At 45.6% G+C, this 19580-nt stretch overlaps 1 protein-coding gene across 3 annotated transcripts in view; it reads left to right on the forward strand.

Moving 5' to 3' along the window:
* LOC115473804 (mevalonyl-coenzyme A hydratase sidH-like) overlaps positions 1–19580 on the forward strand; it is a 58276-nt gene that overhangs the window by 17331 nt on the left and 21365 nt on the right. For all 3 annotated transcript variants that reach the window (XM_030208929.1, XM_030208937.1, XM_030208920.1), the window contains 3 exons: positions 1549–1716; positions 8867–8964; positions 18181–18325. In XM_030208929.1, the coding sequence (XP_030064789.1) occupies positions 1549–1716; positions 8867–8964; positions 18181–18325 (411 nt within the window). The remainder of the gene's footprint in view (positions 1–1548; positions 1717–8866; positions 8965–18180; positions 18326–19580) is intronic.

Consider the following 19580-nt stretch of genomic DNA (forward strand, 5'->3'; position numbering starts at 1 on the left):
GCATCCTGCCACAGGAAGTGACGACAGAGGTAGGACATAGCAGTGGAGGGGTCTTAGCGGCACCAGCCGGAGGCAATGTACCTTGCTGCCTCTTCCAGCTGCCCACCATGTGTTTTGAGAGTCACAGGGGAATACTAGACTTGCGGGGTGGGGGGAGAAATACCAGGACATGTGTGTGAGGAGTGAGATGCTGGAACCCAAGGGACCTGGGGGTTTTGCCAGACTTGCTCAATGGTAACTATGCCCCTCATTTTCACGTATCCCCTCTTCAAATACAGGCTATCTGTGTTCTGCATATGTGATTGAGGCCAGGAGTTCTGGTGTGGATGGATATTGACACACATTGGTCGGTATCATGGCCCCATGCGGGAAGGTAGTTGTTGGCTCTCCTTCAGCCCTTTTGGACCCAAAGTGGCCTTGACTTAAAAATTAGGAGAACAATCTCTAACCAATCCCAATTTACTTGAACTAAACACTAAATACCTAAGTATTCTTTTTTGCTTTTTTTGGAAGAAAAAGCCTCAACAGACTCCTTAATCTAGCTCTCAGGCTTTTAATTTTATGGAGTTCTCACTATCATCATAGGCAAAAAAAACCCTTAGGTTGCTTAATCTTTTCCACTCCACGGCCGTCTTTGGCCAAAGTTTCGGTAATTCTTTCCTGCCTCAGGGTCTGTGGTAGTCACGACTCTAAAAAAACAATGATGTTAGTGCGAGGATCTTCACTAACTACTCATAGTATTGTTCAGTCTACACTCCTCACTTCTTTACTACCGAGTTTTACTTTCCGGAAGTCACAAGCTATTTCCTGCTTTCATTTATACAATAGCGTCTGACGTCATTTTGACGTCAAACTTGCTTCTTTCAAAAAAAGTGTACCCATTCTATTCTGTTGTTTAACCCAGGAAATAGCTTGTAACTTCCGGAAAGTAAAACTCGGTAGTAAAGAAGTGAGGAGTGTAGATTGAACAATACTATGAGTAGTTAGCGAACATGATCCTCGTACTAACTTCATTATTGTTTTTTAGAGTCGCGAATACCACGGACCCTGAGGCAGGAAAGAATTACCGAAACCTTGGCCAAAGTCGGCCATGGAGTGGAAAAGATTAAGCGACCTAAGGGTTTTTTTTTTGCCTATGATGATAGTGAGAACTCCATATAATTAAAAGCCTGAGAGCTAGATTAAGGAGTCTGTTGAGGCTTTTTCCTTCGAAAAAAAGAATACTTAGGTATTTAGTGTTTAGTTCAAGTAAATTAGGATTGGTTAGAGATTGTACTTTACGTAATTGGATCCTAAGGAACGCGTACACATAGAGTAGGTGTTAAAAATTAGGAGAGACCACTGTGTTGTGGATGTGTTTTTAAAAATATTTATATTTTGCAAAATATGGATTCATTCCTTTTGCCTTAAACAGGAAAATGATTTTAACTAACTACAAACCTTTTTCTCAACACAAAAAAGTACTGAGTCACTGAAGGCCTTTCAGTATATATCAATGATTTGCTTAAATAGTTCTTTCACTAAATTTCATGTATTTTTTCTCAACAGGCAAAATGAGTGTAGTGACTGAACGACATGGAACCATCATGACAATTGGGATTAATCGACCCGAGGCCAGGAATGCTGTGAATTCAGAAACCGCTTCCCAGCTGGTGGAATCATTTACTGCCTTTGACAAAGATGCCTCACTGACTGCTGCAGTACTTTACGGCGTAGGTGAGGATTGCTGTCTGCTTTCAGCTGTTCCTATCTCAGGGTAATGTTTCAAATAGGTTTGTTTTTTGCACACTGTGACAGACAGTAATTATCCTTATTCCTAAAGCAGAGTATGTTGGCTATGATCTCAGTCTATAGTTTACTTCTAGTATTCACCTTAATACTCACATTCTGCCAAAGACACCTCTCTTTTGGAAGTCATAAGGATATAATGCAACCTTACAAGTGGTCTCTTAATATGAGAATAGTCTGCAAGATCTTCCAAGAGTGGGGAATTTGGTAGATCTTTTCTCCACTTATCTCAATAAGTCCCTCAGTTCTGCTCCAGGCTCAGATCACACAACAGACTAGCATCAGAAACCTTTCTCCTCCACTGGGGGGGGGGGGGGGGGGAAGGTCTTCTGTATTCGTATCCTCCGATACCTTTCATAGAGAAGACTGCTGAAACTTGAGCAAGATTGAGGAACTATGATCCTAATCACTCCTTACTAGCCAAAGCAAATCTGGTTTCCATTTCTTCTGGAGTTGTCCTCCAAAGAACGATGGAGATTGGAGTGTTTTCCGATCCTCATAACACAGAGCGAGGGGTCCCTTCTGCATCTTAACCTCCAATCCCTGACCCTCACGGCCTGGATGTTGAGAGCGTACAATTTTAATTCTTGAATCTGCCTGAGGGTGTCTTCGAAATTTTGCTTGCTTCCAGGAAAGATTCCACTAAGAGGTGTTATTCTTTTAAATGCAGAATGTTTGCCATCTGGTGTGAGGGCAAGGCCCTAGATCCTCTTACTTGCCCTACACACAAACTGCTTGAATATCTCCTGCACCTCTGAATCTGGTTTGAAATCCAGCTCTGTAAAGGTACATCTTCGTGCAATCAGTGCTTACCATCTCTATGTAGGGGATAAGTCCATCTCTGTACAGCCTCTAGTTTGATTCATGAGAGGTTTGATGTTGAGAAAACATCCCGTCACACCTCCCACTGTGTTGTTGGGGTCTGCTTATGATTATCACATTAGATAATCACCCCCGTTAGCAAAACCCCAACTGATTACTGCTAGAATACCCACGTTCTTGGGTTTGTTTCTTACAGTTAAAACAAATAATACTCAAAAGTGAAATAAAAACAAGTGCTTATTCTGGAAACAAGTATGTAGTAGCTCAAGCAGAGGCTTATACCAAGTCTGAAATACAGTTCACTGCCTTGGGAACAAGGAAGCCCCCCCATACATAGATTTTTCTCATTCTTATACAATTTGATTTAGTACATGTTATACAATAATCCAGAAACTAATAAGCATCTTAGCACATCCCACTAACCATTCACCTACCTTCCTATTTCACATCTAACTTCTATCCTATCAATTATCAGTCCATACCCCAATTCCTAGAATAGCAGTTATGTCACCCCACCTAACTCTCGAGTCTCAAAGTCATGCTGTCTTCATCCACCTACTAGAAACTTCTCTCCCACCATACCTTCTGTCACAAATTCAATGCATCCTCCTCATGCTATTTCAGCAGTTTTTGTATCACATCCAAACTATATGTACCAGCTGACCTTGTGGCTGAGCTAGCAGAGTTTTCCCAACTTCCCCTTTTCACTATCTAGATATAATGTGGTTTCAAACTGTATGAAACACGGGAAATCTTGACCCATAGATTAATATAAATCTAAATATCCATTAAAGTTATCTTAATTACATTGGACCATTCTATATGCATTTACTTATCTTGTAAAAGCTTGCAACAAAGTTCACAATCAATAAATTCTTAAGCTGTCTTGTACAGTATCTTGCCCTAGACATGACCTTAACATTGGTCAGCAAAAATACAGAAAAAAACTAGTTTTTTTTAATCCATTCTCGTGATTCACCCCACCCCAAGATCTTGTATAACAGTCTCCCATCCACACACACATCTGTCTCAGTAAAAGGTCCATTTCCCCTTCTCCCATCACTTGTCCAACAAATCACACTAAATGTGTAAACATGTTTTTGGGTCCAGTCTAGTTAGGAGTGTGGGTCATATAGCTGTCCTTGCAGCCTGATCTAGTTAGCAAGGATTGAAAACAGCACACAGAATAGTTAGGGGAAGGGCATGAAATAAATGTTACAGGTAATCCTTGTTTCATTATCCAGAGGGGTGCTCTGAACATACAAACATTAGGGGTCCTGAGCCCCCCAAGTTCCCTACAGTGGCATAGATAGTCCTCACCCTGTTTGAAAGTGTCCCTCTATTCTGAATCTCTGTAACACCCAGAGAAGGCATTCTTGCCTGATGTTCTGCTCTTAGTGGATGTCATAGCATGATTTGAAAGTAATGTAAAGAAATAGTGCTTTCACCCCCCCCCCACCCAAAAAAAAAAAAAAAGGGTCATCCAACATAGTCACAACTCAAAATGCTAACATGCTGCTGAGGAATGAGTGTTCCCTGCCAACACATCTTATAGTGTACTCCTTTTTCAGACCAACTTCCAGGGTTCCCTGTCATGTCATCTCATCCATCTCGCACCCCATGTGTCTAGCCCAGGGCTCATCACTGACCCCATTCCTGACTCATGCCAGCAAGCCAGCTCCTGCACTATGCAAGCCATGTTGAATGCGTTGATCTCAATACGACAGTGTTACTCTGAATATATATAGTTAAAAAAAAAACTTATCTTTTGAAACTGCTTGCACAAGAGTATTCAGTGATTCCAGCTCGTTCCTTCTCTTCCCTCGCCCCAAGCTTGGAAGAGAAGGAACGAGTTGGAATCACTGAATACTCTTGTACAAGCAGTTTCAAAAGATAAGTTTTCTTTTGAACTATATATATTCAGAGTAACACCGTATTGAGTAGCTCTTTTAGAGTACTATAGTGAGAGAGGAATCTTCATTAATTCACAGTTTGAGACATAGTGTGTGAAATAGATTAGATTACCACACATTCTTCAAGGTTTTGACCAATGATGAACAGAGGATCATTTTAGATCTGTTTTAGTTCCGATAGATAGTTACATCTAGGAGCTCTGTGAGGCCTTTTCTCCTTCTTACACGCTGAACGATGTTATGTTTGAACACCATTAATTTATTGATCAGTGGAAATTAAGACAAGTGACAGTATCTAAAGGTTTTATATTTCCACATCCTATATTTACATATATCTTAGTGGACGTCCATAGTTCCCCACCTATAATCGAAATGAGGACACCCAAATCGGCAGAGCAGCTGGGGACGTTTAGGGATTTGGTCAATAATCGAAATTAGGACGCCCATCTCGGGGACGCTCATCGCATTCTTACATGGGCGTCCTTGGGATAGTATTTAAGCGCCCTTCTCAGTATTTTCGATTCATTGCATCGCATTGGTACAATGGCACCAAAGCCAAGCACCCACCCGCAAAGGTAATTTCAGTGACCCTGAAATTGAACTGCTGGTTCAGGAAATACAGAGAAGGCACACACATCTCTTTGCCCCCACGGGCCAGAGGCTGGCTGCTACAACAGAGCAGAGAGAATGGGAAGCAGTAAGGGACTGAGTTAACACGGTCTTCCACTGTGGCAGGGATGTGGAAGACTGCAAACGGAAGTGGCGCCGGCTGAGGCGTAATGTGAGGAAGAAGGCTGGTGCTGAGGTGTAATGTGAGGAAGAAGGCTGGTGCCAACCCCCCAAGCAGATGACACTGCTAACTTGACCCCCCTCGAGCGCATCATTAATGGGCTCTTGCCCCAGGAGGGGATCCATGGCATTGGGTCCCTTGACACATCAGCACAGCCTGAGGGCTGAGGTAGGTTGACCATTAGGAAGCTGGGATATCTGTTGTGGTGCACTACACTCTGTTTTACACCAGTGGGGAACAGTGTGGTGCTCCTAAGTAGGGGAAGGGGTGAGAACACCACAAGCAATACAAATCACTATTCATTACAGACCATGACATGGAGTAGCCAGGGGGAGGGGGGAGGGTTTCCAGCAATGTGTGTGTAGGTTACCACTGTTTCACAGCTTTGGGGGCCTTCCCCACTCCCTCCTCTTTTCCCATCACCAAACTCTGCATATCGCCTTCCCACACCTTTGTGCTGTAGCCACTGTGTCCTCTGCACTCCTTCCACAGTTCTATGTCTACCCACCTGTCTGTGTGGCTCTCTTCCACATCAGTCTCTGTAGTACACTGTGCTCGTCTCCAGCTCTGTACCATGTACAATGACATTCCTCACCATCTCTTTGCTGGGTCTTTGTAAGGGGGCTATGTATATGAATGCTGAAAACCAAAAGTGGGTTATTTTGACCAACATACTTCCTCCCCTTTTGCTATGCAGTTGATGACAGCCAGTCAGAGGAAAAAGCCTGCCCTAGTGGCCACCAGCATACAGAGCAGCAAACCAGTGGGCCTGGAAGTGTGCCTGCACAAGAAAGCACACAGGACCATGGGGTGGAACCACAGGACCCAGCAGCAGCAGCGCCGGCTGTCCCTCCACCACCCGCAGCAGAGGTTCTCCCTCTACCACCCGCAGCCTTTGCCAATGGTGGTACAGAAGAAGAGGAAGATGCAGAAGTGGGGGGTCACTTGCTCAGCATAGGCCATCCAGCCAGAGGAGGCACCTACTGCACCTCGCCACACAATTGCTGGGCCAGAATGTGCACATGGAAGATTACCGGCGCCAGAAATTGGAGCTGCAACGGGAAGCACTACAGGTGCAACAGGAAGCGGTACAGGCCCAACGTGAAGTGGTACAGCATCTCCAACGGCTGGAGCACAGCATTGAGGGCCTCGGCCGTGACGTGATAGCACCTAGTACGGCCCTGATGCAGCAACAAGTGGCGTTTACTTCCACCACTGCACAGCAACCACCCGCAAAGAAGAGGAGCTTGAGATCCTCAGCCTCCCCAGCCACTGGTCCAGCAGCCACCACACCAGCTCCCCTTCTGGGTTCTGTGCCTTGTGGACACAGAGGAGCAGAGTGGGAGCTCATCAGAGGACTCTCAACAGAGTTCCCCTGCAGCACGAGCTGCAAAGGAACACGGTGGGAGGGGTAGGAGGGGATGGGGCCAGGGGAGGGGGCGGGGAAAGTGATGGGACATTCTGGGGGGTGAGGGTTGGAGGGAGGGGAATATGCATAGAGCAGGTGATGGTGGTCGGAGGGGGGGTGGTGGTGGTGTGTAAGTACTATGTGATAGAAATAAATGTCAACTTACTCTCACACAAGACTTGTCTCGATCAGTCTTTGCCTGGCTCTGACCCCCAGCTGGTGTGCACTCTGCTCTGCTCTGTGGGCAGGAGGTGGAGGGGGGCTCCTCATCCTGTTCATCTGGGTCCTGCTGCTGTGGTTCTGTTGCTCTTCTGGGAGGGCCTGTTCTCTGCGCATTGCCAAATTATGTAGCATGCAGCAGGCCAGGAATATCTTTGCCACTTTTTGGGGGCTGTACAGGAGCTCCCCTCCAGAACAGTCTAGACATCGGAACCTGTTCTTAAGTTGTCCAAAGGTGCGCTCGATGATGCCACATGTGGTCCGATGTCTACTGTTGTAGTTCTTCTCTGACCCTGTTTGTGGGTGCACTATGGGGGTCATGAGCCAACTCCGCTGTGGGTAGCCTCTGTCACCTTTGGGGAGAAGCAGGATGAGAAAGATGAGTGTGTATTGTTTGGAGTGGGTACCTTGTGGAGGTGGGGGGGGAAGGGGAATAGTGGGTTATGGAGTGAGCTGCAGGGAGACAGTGCTGAGGGTTGCCCGATGGAGGAGGTATAGTTTGGGCAGATCCATGCTGCACTTACCTAGGAGCCATCCGCCGGTGATCTCCCCTTGGTCAAACCTGCAGAAGATTCTTGAGTGCTGCAATATATAGGCGTCATGGGTGGAACCTGGGTATCGGGCACACATGTCTAGAATCTCCCACTGGGCGTCACTCACAACTTGCATATTGAGTGAGTGGAATGCTTTCCTGTTCATATAAGTGGCCTCTCATGCCCGAGGGGGTCTGAGTGCAACATGTGTGCAGTCAATGGCGCCTGTGACCGAGGGGAAGCGAGCTATGGCGTAGAAGTCAGCCATGTTGTTCTGCAGGGCCTGGGGAAGTTGATGTACTCAGAGGTGTGGGTAAGGAAGGCATCAAGGAACTGGGTGAGGCAATTAGAAATGGAAGCCTGGGTGAGACCCGTGTTCACAGATAGGACAGACTGGAAACTCCCAGTGACCAGAAAAGATAGAGAAGCAGTGATCTTTTGTGCACAGGGATGGTGGTGTTCCTACGGATCCTGGGCTGCAGGAGGGGTTGGAGCTGGTCACAAAGGTACTGAATGGCAGCCCTATCAAAGCGGTACCTAGTGATACACTGCAGGTCAGTGAGGTCTAGGAAACTGCTACGGGGCCTGAAAACTCTGGGGTGTAAGTACCTCCTGTGGTGCCTCCCCTCTTCCTCCAATATGTAAGCCACCTGTGCATTTAGTGCTTCCATTTCCCCACACTACAGGTGCAATGCAGTGACACCAGTGCTCACCTCTCCCTACCATCTTGGTGAATCACATCAGCAACACGGAAGCTGACACTCACTCTCCCACCACCGACAAACAATGCGGTCACACACAGCAGAGCCACACTTCAAGCACTCTCTGACCCACTACAAACTCTCCTGCCACACCCTCTAGCCACTCACTCACTTTACTTGATATGACCTTGTGGTTAGGAACCCCTTGATCCATTTGGGTATATTCCTTCCGATTCCTATCCCATCAAGTATACTTAGTAGTGGTCTACCATATCGAATGTGCCAGACATGTCGACTTGAAGTAGGAGAATGTTTTTACCTAGTGCAATTTCTTGCTTGAATTTGGCAAGAAGAGATACCAGTACAGTTTCTGTACTATGGAGGGGTCTGAAACCGGATTGTGATTCATGAAGTATTGAGAATTTGTTGATATACTCCGTGAGTTGTTTGGCTTCGATACTTTCCATCAATTTGGTTGTCAGTGGGATGGATGCCACAGGACGATAGTTGGTGATATCATTTGATTTCTTCTTGGTGTCTTTTGGTAATGGTGTAAGTAAAATGTTGCTTTTGTCCTTGGGGAATAAGCCTTGTTGGAACGTGTAGTTTAGATGGGATGTAAGATCTGCAATGACCTTTATGCAAGGTTCCCAGTGTTAATGACTACATCATCAGTTTTTGCTGTTTTTCAGGAGGTAATTTTTGTGCTGGTTATGACTTGAAAGAGCTGGCCTATAACACAGCCTCAATCAAACTGGAACAAGATGTTACCAAAGGTCCTGGTCCCATGGTATGTAGGAATAATAGATAGTATTACAGCAGTCCCAGCTGAAGTTGAGCTCCTTGCTATAAATTGTGTCCAAAACCATTTTGGTAAATTCCACTGAAATGTGTGCCAGGGAGATAAAGTGCTTATAAAAGTGTCTAAGAAAAGATAATCATATTACAGATTCCTCATCTGAAGTGCCAGGAAAAAGCTAAAGTGAGAGAGGGATGTTAATTTGGTATCTTTTTATATTATTTGAAGAAAGTAGTAGGTGAAAAGAGACAAAAAAATATGACTTAACTCTAGGATGACACATACTTCAACCACTCTTGATTAGCCCGTGTTAATGCTGTATCAAAATGCTGCTCAGAAAAGATTATTCTTATTATGATTATATAGGATATAGCATGTACATGTATCACCGTAAAGAGATGCAGAGGGTAATTCTATAAAGAATCAGTCATAGACAGCAGAAAGGCACATAAATGGACTGTTATAGAATAACTCTTAGCTGATACCCTAATGGCCTAAAGCCCTCTACTTTCAATTAATATTACTGGCACTCGCATAACGTCCAGCTCCTCTCCAACTCCACCTCTTGTACCGCCCCTGACCTGCCTGTTTCACCCATGGCCGTAATAGCTGCTTGGAGATTCCCAAGCTCAAAGCACAGCAGTCTTCAGAATACTCGCACAGTTCTGAAGACCACAGGCCACAAATAATCCCTAGTCAACTTAAAAAAGCTTTTCCTATTCTTAAAGAAAGAGAAAGTAAAACTTGCACCATCCCACTGAGCAAATTTGGTAGACTTTTGGCTGCTATTGCTCTAAAGGGAGCTTCCAAGCATTATGTCAAGGGGTATGAACTTCATGAAGACCTATGTAATCAAGACTTTTTTTGGTTTCTTTTTTTTTTTTTAATAAGTTTATTTTTTATATTTCAACGCTTTTATTGAAAACAGTACAGAAGAATTAAATACTTCAACACAAATTTGTCTCAACATACAAAAATAAAGTAATGCGACTTTGCAATGACAAGTCAACTTTTCTAACTGTCTTCAAATTATTCCCTTATTTCCTCCATCTTCCCACCCCTCCCTTACAATAGTAACTGTTCTCCTGCAGCTTCTTACTCCAGCCCCTTAATCATCGTTATCTCTGATGGAGTAAAATTATTAAATAATCAGTATATTAATACCTCCATTCACTTCTTCACATACTCTCCCTCCCCAACCCTTTCATCCCTATAAAACCCTTACTCCCACCCCTCCCTTGTCCCCCACCCCCACTCGAATCAGACAAATGCCTGTTATCTCTATCCAGCTTATAATCGAAAGACAAAACCGCCTATATTGCGACCTAAATCGGGAGATAGGCGTTTATCTCCCAAAAACGAATAACGCGGTATAATCGAAAGCCGAACTTGGACGTTTTCAACTGCACTCCATCGCGGAAACGTACAAAGTTGACGGGGGCGTGTCGGAGGCGTGGTGAAGGCGGGACTGGGGCGTGGTTATCACCCGATCAGAGATGGGCGCCTTTCGCCAATAATGGAAAAAAAGTATGCGTTTGTAGCTAGAATTTAGGGCACTTTTCCTGGACCCTGTTTTTTCACGAATAAGGCCCCAAAAAGTGCCCTAAATGACCAGATTACCACCAGAGGGAATCGGGGATGACCTCCCCTGACTCCCCCAGTGGTCACTAACCCCCTCCCACCACAAAAAATGATGTTTCACAACTTTTTATTTTCACCCTCACATGTCATACCCACCTCCCTGGCAGCAGTATGCAGATCCCTGGAGCAGTTGTTAGGGGGTGCAGTGGACTTCAGGCAGGTGGACCCAGGCCCACCCCCCCCCCCTACCTGTTACAATTGTGCTGCTTAATGCTTAGTTGTCCAACCCCCCCAAACCCACTGTACCCACATGTAGGTGCCCCCCTTCACCCCTTAGGGCTATAGTAATGGTGTAGACTTGTGGACAGTGGGTTTTGAGGGGGATTTGGGGGGCTCAACACACAAGGGAAGGGTGCTATACACCTGGGAGCTCTTTGACCTTTTTTTTTGTTTTTGTAAAAGTGCCCCCTAGGGTGCCCGGTTGGTGTCCTGGCATGTGAGGGGGACCAGTGCACTACAAATCCTGGCCCCTCCCACGAACAAATGCCTTGGATTTATTCGTTTTTGAGCTGGGCGCTTTCATTTTCCATTATCACTGAAAAACAAAAACGCCCAGCTCACAAATTGTCGAATAAAACATGGACGTCTATTTTTTTCGAAAATACGGTTCGGTCCGCCCCTTCACGGACCCGTTCTCGGAGATAAACGCCCATGGAGATATACGTTTTCGTTCAATTATGCCCCTCCACGTCATCACTTGGCTACAACACATTAAGTACCAGACTCTTCCCTCTAGGGGACAAAGTAGCTATATAAACTGCCCAGACGTTTAAGAAAAATTTTTTCCGTTTAACTGAACTCTTAGATTCTCTCGCTTCCCACGTTATCAACTGGTGTACAAGATTACGCCAGTGCCAGTATTCTGGCGCCGAATCGGCCATCCAGTATTGCAAGATACATTTCCTTGCTAATAAGCAGAATTTATGGAACAACAAAGTGTCCTCCGGTGAGGCCCCCCTAAAGGAACCAGGCACATCTAGAAGCATTTGAACCGGTGTACCCGCTATCTCCCGATCCAACAAGCGCGACAGGTAGTTAGCAACTCTACCCCAAAATCCACGGACCTTCCTGCAACTCCAAAAAGCATGATAAAATGTATTGTCAGCTTGTCTACACCGTTGACACAAAGGTGTCTACAGCCCCCCAAATTTTGCCAACTACCATATGATGTCGCCTCTATCTCTGCTATTCCTCCACCAACCAGTTTCCAAGTCTCTGTATGAGTCACCTGGGATTCAAACTCCCACAGCGTCCATGCTGGTACCATTATATTGTATTCAGTCAAAATCAACTTAGCCGTTTCAATCATTCCCCCAAACTGCACATACCATTAATTTCCCCACTACTGAAACAGCAAATCTCGGTCCCCTCGAAAGCAGTTCCTTATTGCAAAATATCTCACAGACTCACAGCTGCCACAAGCTATATTCTCCTTCCACTCAAGCACTCGTCTTGTCTCTGAGTCTCAATCCACTCCAAACTTTCGTGGTTTGGCAGAGTAAGACCTCACCCTGCACACTTCAGCTTAGTCCATTCTCCCCGATCTCATGTTCCCCAATCGGAGGGTGTGTCCCACAAACCGTTGTGAGATCTACCAAAGTTTCGCTTCTTACAGCCATTTATATCACTAAATGAACAACCAATAATTGTAATTCAAAGTGAACTGAAGTCGTAAAGTTAACAACTCCAACCATTAGCTGCTTTATCACGACGGGTCACTCATCTCTCTTACTTAGCATTTGTTTCACAAATTGCTGAGCTTCTTGTATTGAGTTATATGTTTTTGTGGTTGATTGGTAGTAGATCCTCAGTTTCACCGGTATAACAGTGCAAATTTGATTTTATGTTGCACCAACTGGGAACAGACTGGTGAAAAAACTCCGTTGCAGTGTTGCTACCGCCATGGAATAATCTTGAAAGCAGAGAATCTTATGATTGTAACTCAGTCCCGTTCCTCCACGCAAAGCTTGCATGATTGCTGTTTTGTTAACAAAATTAAGCAAACGGCATATCACCACTCTCGGTCTAGTGGAGTCCTGCCTCTGCGGACCCACCCGATGTGCCCGCTCAATTAACAGAGGACCCATGTCTGTTGGCAGCTTAAGTTCTTTCACCAGCCATGTCTCCAGAAAAGAGCGAAGCTCCCTGTCCCCCAGTTCCTCCGGGAGACCAACAAAGTGCAAATTATTGCGTCTAGACCTATTCTCTAGGTCTTCAATCTTTTCTGCTTGTGTTTCCACCAGCTTTTGTAGTTTGGAGTAATTCTGTTCAATCACCACAACTTGGTCTTCCAAGGCCCCGGTACATTGCTGAAAAGTCACCAGGTCCTGGCTCAATTGCAGCATATTATTCTGCAATCCCTCCAGTTTAGAATCCAAGCCCTGTAGCTTTTTATCCAGGATCGCTTCCATAGCGCTTGTCACCTCGCCACAATCTCAGCCGCCCACGCCGAGCCTACCGCTGAGCTTGGCGGGCTTGCCGGAGCCGCCATCTTGTCTTCTAAGACTTTGCCTTTCTCCTTGTCCTTGCGCACCGATTTAGTCGCCATCTCTGGCACCGAACTCCAACTCCAGTCGTAGGCAAGACAAAGAGGACTTACTAGCAGGGTCGGCTTGAAGGAAGCGCTCAATGCAGGGATTTTATAAACGGGAATTGCAAGAAGGTTCATAGAGCAGAGCTATCCGCGCCCGCTCTTGTGCATAGCGTCACATGACCCTCATAAGTTTATTTTTTATTCAACATTCAAGTCATAAATTCCTACTTTCAGCTTCCCACAATTTCAGAATCTGTGGGATAGTTGTGTCCAGCAGCAGATGCCACCCAGGGTGGATGACCCCCTCCTCCGAGCAAGGGGGGTGTGTGGAACAGGCCACGCGACTGTCGTCTTTACCAGTCCCCTGTCCCGGAACAAGAAGTTGACATCGGAGGGCAGGGAACTGGCAGAGCCAACAGCTGCACACCTGTTCCTCACACCCACTTGCTGCTTGCACCCAGGGCAGACCACCCCTGGCAGTACTGGGTAGTGGATGCAGTGTCAGTCAAGTATCGTTAAACTGCTCTTTCGGGTCAAGTGGCTATTTGGAGAAGATCTCCGTACCTTGGTGAAAGAACTGGGTAAACTATTCCACAGCGGTTGCCAGAGGATAAGCCAAAAATCCGCTGGTCATCCAAGGGGTTCTCTATTTTGAGATAGCAGACGGTACTGGCCTGGTCGTCAGCAATATGGTCACAAGTCCCGCTTTCAGGTACGTCTATTTTCTTTCAGTGCAGACAGGAAGATCTCCTCTCAGTCAGCTAGAGCGCCCAATGCCTCCAGAGCTTTGCAGTGATGTGAGGCTAGTCTACTCTTTTCTCTTCCTCTGGTGAGAGGATGTCTCCAGGAGTTTTGGGAGGATTGGGCCAAAATCAGGTCAGACCAATGGGTTCTGGATATTCTTACAGAAGGTTACAAGTTGGAGTTCTCTCTGGTCGTTTCTCTCTTCTTGGTATATAAGTACACAAGTATTGCCACACTGGGATAGACCGAAGGTCCATCAAGTACAGCATCCTGTTTCCAACAGTGGCCAATTCAGGTCACAGGTACCTGGCAAGATACCAAAACAGTACAATACATTTTATGCTGCTTATCCTAGAAATAGTGGATTTTCCCCAAGTCATTTTAATAATAGCTTATGGATTTTTCTTTTAGGAAGCTAGCCAAACCTTTTATTAAACCTCGCTAAGCTAACTGCTTTTACCACATTCTCTGGCAACGAATTCCAGAGTTTAATTACACTTTGAGTGAAGAATTACTTTCTCAAATTCATTTTAAATTTACTACTTTGTAGCTTCATTGCGTGCCCCCTAGTCCTAGTGTTTTTGGAAAGAGTAAAGAAGTGATTCACATCTACTTGTTGCATTCCACTCATTATTTTATAGACCTCTATCATATCTCCCCCTCAGCCGTCTCTTCTCCCAGCTGAAGAGCCCTAGCTGCTTTAGCCTTTCCTCATAGGGAAGTCATCCCATCCCCTTTATCATTTTCATCGCCCTTCTCTGTACCTTTTCTACATAAGTACATAAGTAATGCCATATTGGGAAAAGACCAAGGGTCCATCGAGCCCAGCATCCTGTCCACGACAGCGGCCAATCCAGGCCAAGGGCACCTGGCAAGCTTCCCAAACGTACACACATTCTATACATGTTATTCCTGGAATTGTGGATTCCACTATGTCTTTTTTGAGATGCAAAGACCAGAATCGCACACAGTATTCGAGGTGTGGTCGCACCATGGAGCGATACAAAGGCATTGTAAAGTCTTCATTTTTGTTTTTTATTCCTTTCCTAATAATATCTAACATTCTATTTGCTTTCTTAGCCGCCACCACCACCGCACACTGAGCAGAGGGTTTCAACGTATTTTCAACGACGCCTAGATTCCTTTCCTGGTGTCTTGTCCACAAGGAGGGTGAGCCCTTAGGTCCCGCAAGGCCCAAAAGGACCTCAAAGGACAGCCGCGCAACCCCAAGTCTTCACCCGCGGCGACCGCCGTTCACCGAGGGTTGAGCCCTCAGCTGCAGGCGGTCAACGGGACTTCAGGAACCGCGGGGTTACCGGACTGGCCTGGGCTGGCACCGGGAGAGAAGCGGGCAGGTGGAAAGAAGAGTCCAAAGACTGGCAGCAGATCAGGACCGGCAGCAAAAGCGTAGTCGGGGTCAGGCCAGAGGTCAAGGCCGGCGGCTAGTAGAGAAGTCAAAGTCAGGCTGGAGGTCGAGGCAGGCAGCTAGGCAGAGAAACCAGGAAACAGTCCAAATTCCAAAATCCGCAAAACCAGGAAGACAACCAAACACAGGAACCATGGAGATAGGCTTCGGGAACAGAACCTGAAGCAAAGTGCTAGCTCAGTTCCCTTCTTTAAATACAGTACCACATCAGCCGCCCCGCCCCCGTAGGAGCAGCCCACCAATCCGGCCCTGGGTATCGGCAGAGCCCCTCTGATTGGCTCTGTCCGATTTCCCAGGCGGGACCACCAACTTGGCCTCCCAATCCGGCGCCTCAGAGGCGGAGCTCCGGGCCCTCCTGCCCAGGAGGGAGGAAGACGCTGACCATCGCGTTCTGGCGCCGCCTCCTTCGGCGGCGCGAACATCGCCTCCACAACCGGCGACCGAGAGACCGGCGGCCGCAGTCGCCGGCCTCCGGTCCCGGCCGGAACAGCCATCACTGCGGCGGAGCCCGACTCCACGCCGAGGCCTTCGGGCCGCTACCCCTCGCCGCGGAGGACGCTGGCTCCCTCCCCCCGCGGCGGAAGAGCAGGTAGGGGTGCGGGACGCGACACCTGGTTGGTGACTCCTAATGTGTAACCTTGCATTACATAGCTATAGTTCAGGTTCCTCTTTCCCACATGCATCACTTTGCACTTTCTCACTTTAAACATCATCTGTCATTTGGATTCCCAGCCTTGTAAGGTCCTCTTGTAATTTTTCACAATCCTCTTGCGATTTAACAACTTTGAATAACTTTGTGCCATGATGGGAATTGATGCCCTATTACAGTGCAGAACGGAAACACATCTACTATATGTCTTCCCTCCTTGGCCCATGGTGGCTGTGTGTTGAAAAGGATCGCACTGCACCAGGGTCCAATAATTCTCTTTGCCCTGGATTGGCCATGGAGGCCGTGGTATGATTTGACTGCTGGATGGGGGTCCTCTCTGTCTTCCGCAGGTACACGGCCTACTGAAGCAAGGTCCGGTGTTCATGGAGGATCTGGCCACTGAAGGGCTTAGTTGAGACAAAAAGGTTATTCTAATTTGGTCATTGCTACCTTGCTTGAGACTTGGAAATACTCTTCATCTATAGCATATGTGAGGGCTGTTGTCTGTCTCTTTTCTCTGCTCACATCGCGCACATCATAGTGTATCTCCAAGCAAGTCTTCAAAAAGGACTGGAATTGGGTTCTCTAAAAGTTCAAGTTGTGGCTTTGGATTGTTTCAGGGGCTGACTACAGAAGATGTCACTTGCGGCTCACTCGAATATTGTTTGATTCTTGTGGGATATTGTTCGATTCTTGTGGGGAGTGTGCCACTTGCAGCCTTATGTTTGTATGCTGTGTCCAGAGTGGAACCTTAATTTAGTCCTTTGGGCTTTTCAGAAGCCTCCTTTTGAGCCATTCCAGAAGGCGTCCTTGAAAGATCTTATGCTGAAGACAGCGTTCTTGGTGGCCCTTTCATTAGCACATAGGGTTTTGGATCTTCAGGCTCTCTCTTGTTGGGATCCCTTTCTTCCTCTTTCCCACATGCATCACTTTGCACTTGCTCACTTTAAACGTCATTTGTCCAGTCTCCCAGTCTCATAAGGTCCTCTTGTAATTTTTCACAATCTTCTTGTAATTTAACAACTTTTGTGTTTTAACCAATGTAGCTGCAACAGCTTCTGTATGGTAAAATTGCAGAGGAAACGGTTGCAGGCTCCAGGAGGGAGCTCGCTTCACAGGACCGGCCATCACTTTTAAGCATGGGAAAGGCTCAATCTATCTTTATCTTGCATCCCTTTTGTAGCACTGCTAGGTAGATTTTGAGTATCAAAGAAGATCATAAAGGCATCCATGGGGCCAGAAGCAATCCTCCCTCCCCAAGCTTCTGTACAGCTTTTTTCCATTTGTCCTTGAATATTGAAGTGGTTCCAAGGGGCTCTTGTACATAGAATTGAGAAGGAGGAGGAGACAGGCAACTACATACCTATTAGTTTTTCTACAGTAGTTCGCAAAATAATGCTAAGAAAGAGCATGCAGTATCTAAAAACAAGTAGATTGGAGGACATCAGACACCTTAGGTTCATAAAGGTAAGATTCTGTCAGAGAAACTTGAGTTCCTCGGTGATGTGGAGCTGGGAGCTGTGATGGATGTTAATAATCTAAACTTCACTAAGCCTTACAGTATGAACCTGTTCTGCATGAAAGACTGATCAATGAGCTGAATGGTAGGAATGTAGGGCAGAAGGTTGAACCAGTTGTATGACAGAATGCAAAGGGTGGTGGGCAGTAGCAGAGAATATATAGTGACCAGTATGATCACAGAAAAAAAAATGGGTATTTTACAAGTCTTAGTATTTGTATAAATGCTTATTTGTTTCTCGTTTCACATACTGAATGGGAAAATTGAAAACATGTAGACATGAACTAGAGAGGTACATTTTATGTTGCTAGGCCAGGGCTCAGTTCCCAGATCAGGTTTTTTTGTTTCTTAGATGCTATGGAGACAATGTTTGTAACTGCTGACCGGAGAAAGCTCCAGTTATTATGCATTGCAATGATTGTGCTAGGCGAGTTGGAAAAGGACATAAAATAGGAGAAAAATCTTCAAGCAGTTGTGAAAGAAGCCTTATGGCATAAAATGTAAGCCCCAGTTCCAACCTAACTGGAAGACCAAAAGGAGTAGGAGGGAAGTGCAGACCCCTTGTTCTTCCCCTCCACATTAAAAAAAAAAGGGACTACATTTTTGTCATAAGTAATGAGTGTTAATGCTGAGTATTCACTTCTGATTAGAGTATCTGTGTTCTCTTTTATATAAGAATTTGTTGGTTCATGTAGGGTCCCTCGCGAATGCAGTTTTCCAAACCAGTAATTGCTGCAGTAAGTGGATATGCTGTAGCTGGAGGCCTGGAGCTCTCTCTGCTGGCTGACCTGCGAGTTGTGGAGCAGAGCGCAGTCTTTGGTGTGTTCTGCAGGCGCTTTGGTATGTTATAGCATCTTCTCTTTTTGCTGTCCCGCAGTTTCATTTCATTTCAGTATTTATATATCACTTAGACCTAAGCGGTTGACAGTTTCATTTTACAGGTACTGGGTATGTCCCTAGTGGGCTCTCAATCAAAGTAGTACATTGGAGGGTTAAGTGACTTGCCCAGGGTCACACAGAGCTGCAGAGGGAATTGAACCTGGTTCCCCAGGATTTCAACCCACTGTCGACCATTAGGCCATGCCTCCACTCCAGCATTAATCACCTCCAGTTGGGCTGGCTATACAGATGCTTCTTAAGGCGAAAAATAAATGGGTTGCTATTCAAACGGAAATATCTGGCTAATTGCTGTTATCTGGATTTCCTCACTGCCACTGTCTATGGCTATTCAACAGCACTATATCTGGATAGTGCCTGGACAGAGTGAGAGCAGTGTAGCAAGTTATCCAGACTGCTATTCAGTTAACTACCCAGATAAACTTATGTCAAAAATTACTGTCCTATCTTTTCTGGCTAGCAGCAGCACTCTCACTCTGAACAGATGTTCAGTACTGGATATCAGTGCTAAATATCTGTGACTAATTTAAATGCTAGAACCAGTGTTTAAAGCAAAAGCGGCTACAGAGTTTGTGTTGACCTGAAAGTTCATGCTGCAGCAATTATTTGATAACCCTGTTTTCATTCCTAAGTCCTCTGGAAAGGTCTGATTGAATTTGCATATATGTGAATTAGCCCAATTTTGTATAAGGCGTCTGTGCTGGAAAAAGGATGTCCAAGTCAGGACATTCAAAAATTTACAATTTATTTTGCAGAAGGCTCACAAAACATACAGCCCTTTAAACTGTTTATGACCATGGAAAACCGTGTGTATTTGTCAGCCAGGATAGCCATATCGCAAAAAAATAAATAAAATACATGCTCAAAAAAAAAAAAAAAGTGGCATCACTTAGGGCTTTGTACATGTACATAACAGCACTTGCATGTGAACATTGTGGGTTTTGCAAAACTGCACATCAGAGGGGAGCCAATTCAGAAGCTGAGGTTCGAAACTAGCTTTTTGCATTTTGAGATGGTTTTGAACACTAGAGAAGTATAGTCCCTATGTAAGTTCAGATCCCAAGTCTAAACATGTGTAACTTGGAGTAGATATAAATGCTGACAGAAAAATCTTTGACATATACACGTGTTTACATACCTAAATAAAGAATACATGCATTCTTTTGAGGCCCACCAGCAAACGCTTCTTTAAATATGT

This window comes from Microcaecilia unicolor, chromosome 1 (genome assembly GCF_901765095.1).
Source record: "Microcaecilia unicolor chromosome 1, aMicUni1.1, whole genome shotgun sequence".
Lineage (NCBI taxonomy): Eukaryota > Metazoa > Chordata > Amphibia > Gymnophiona > Siphonopidae > Microcaecilia > Microcaecilia unicolor.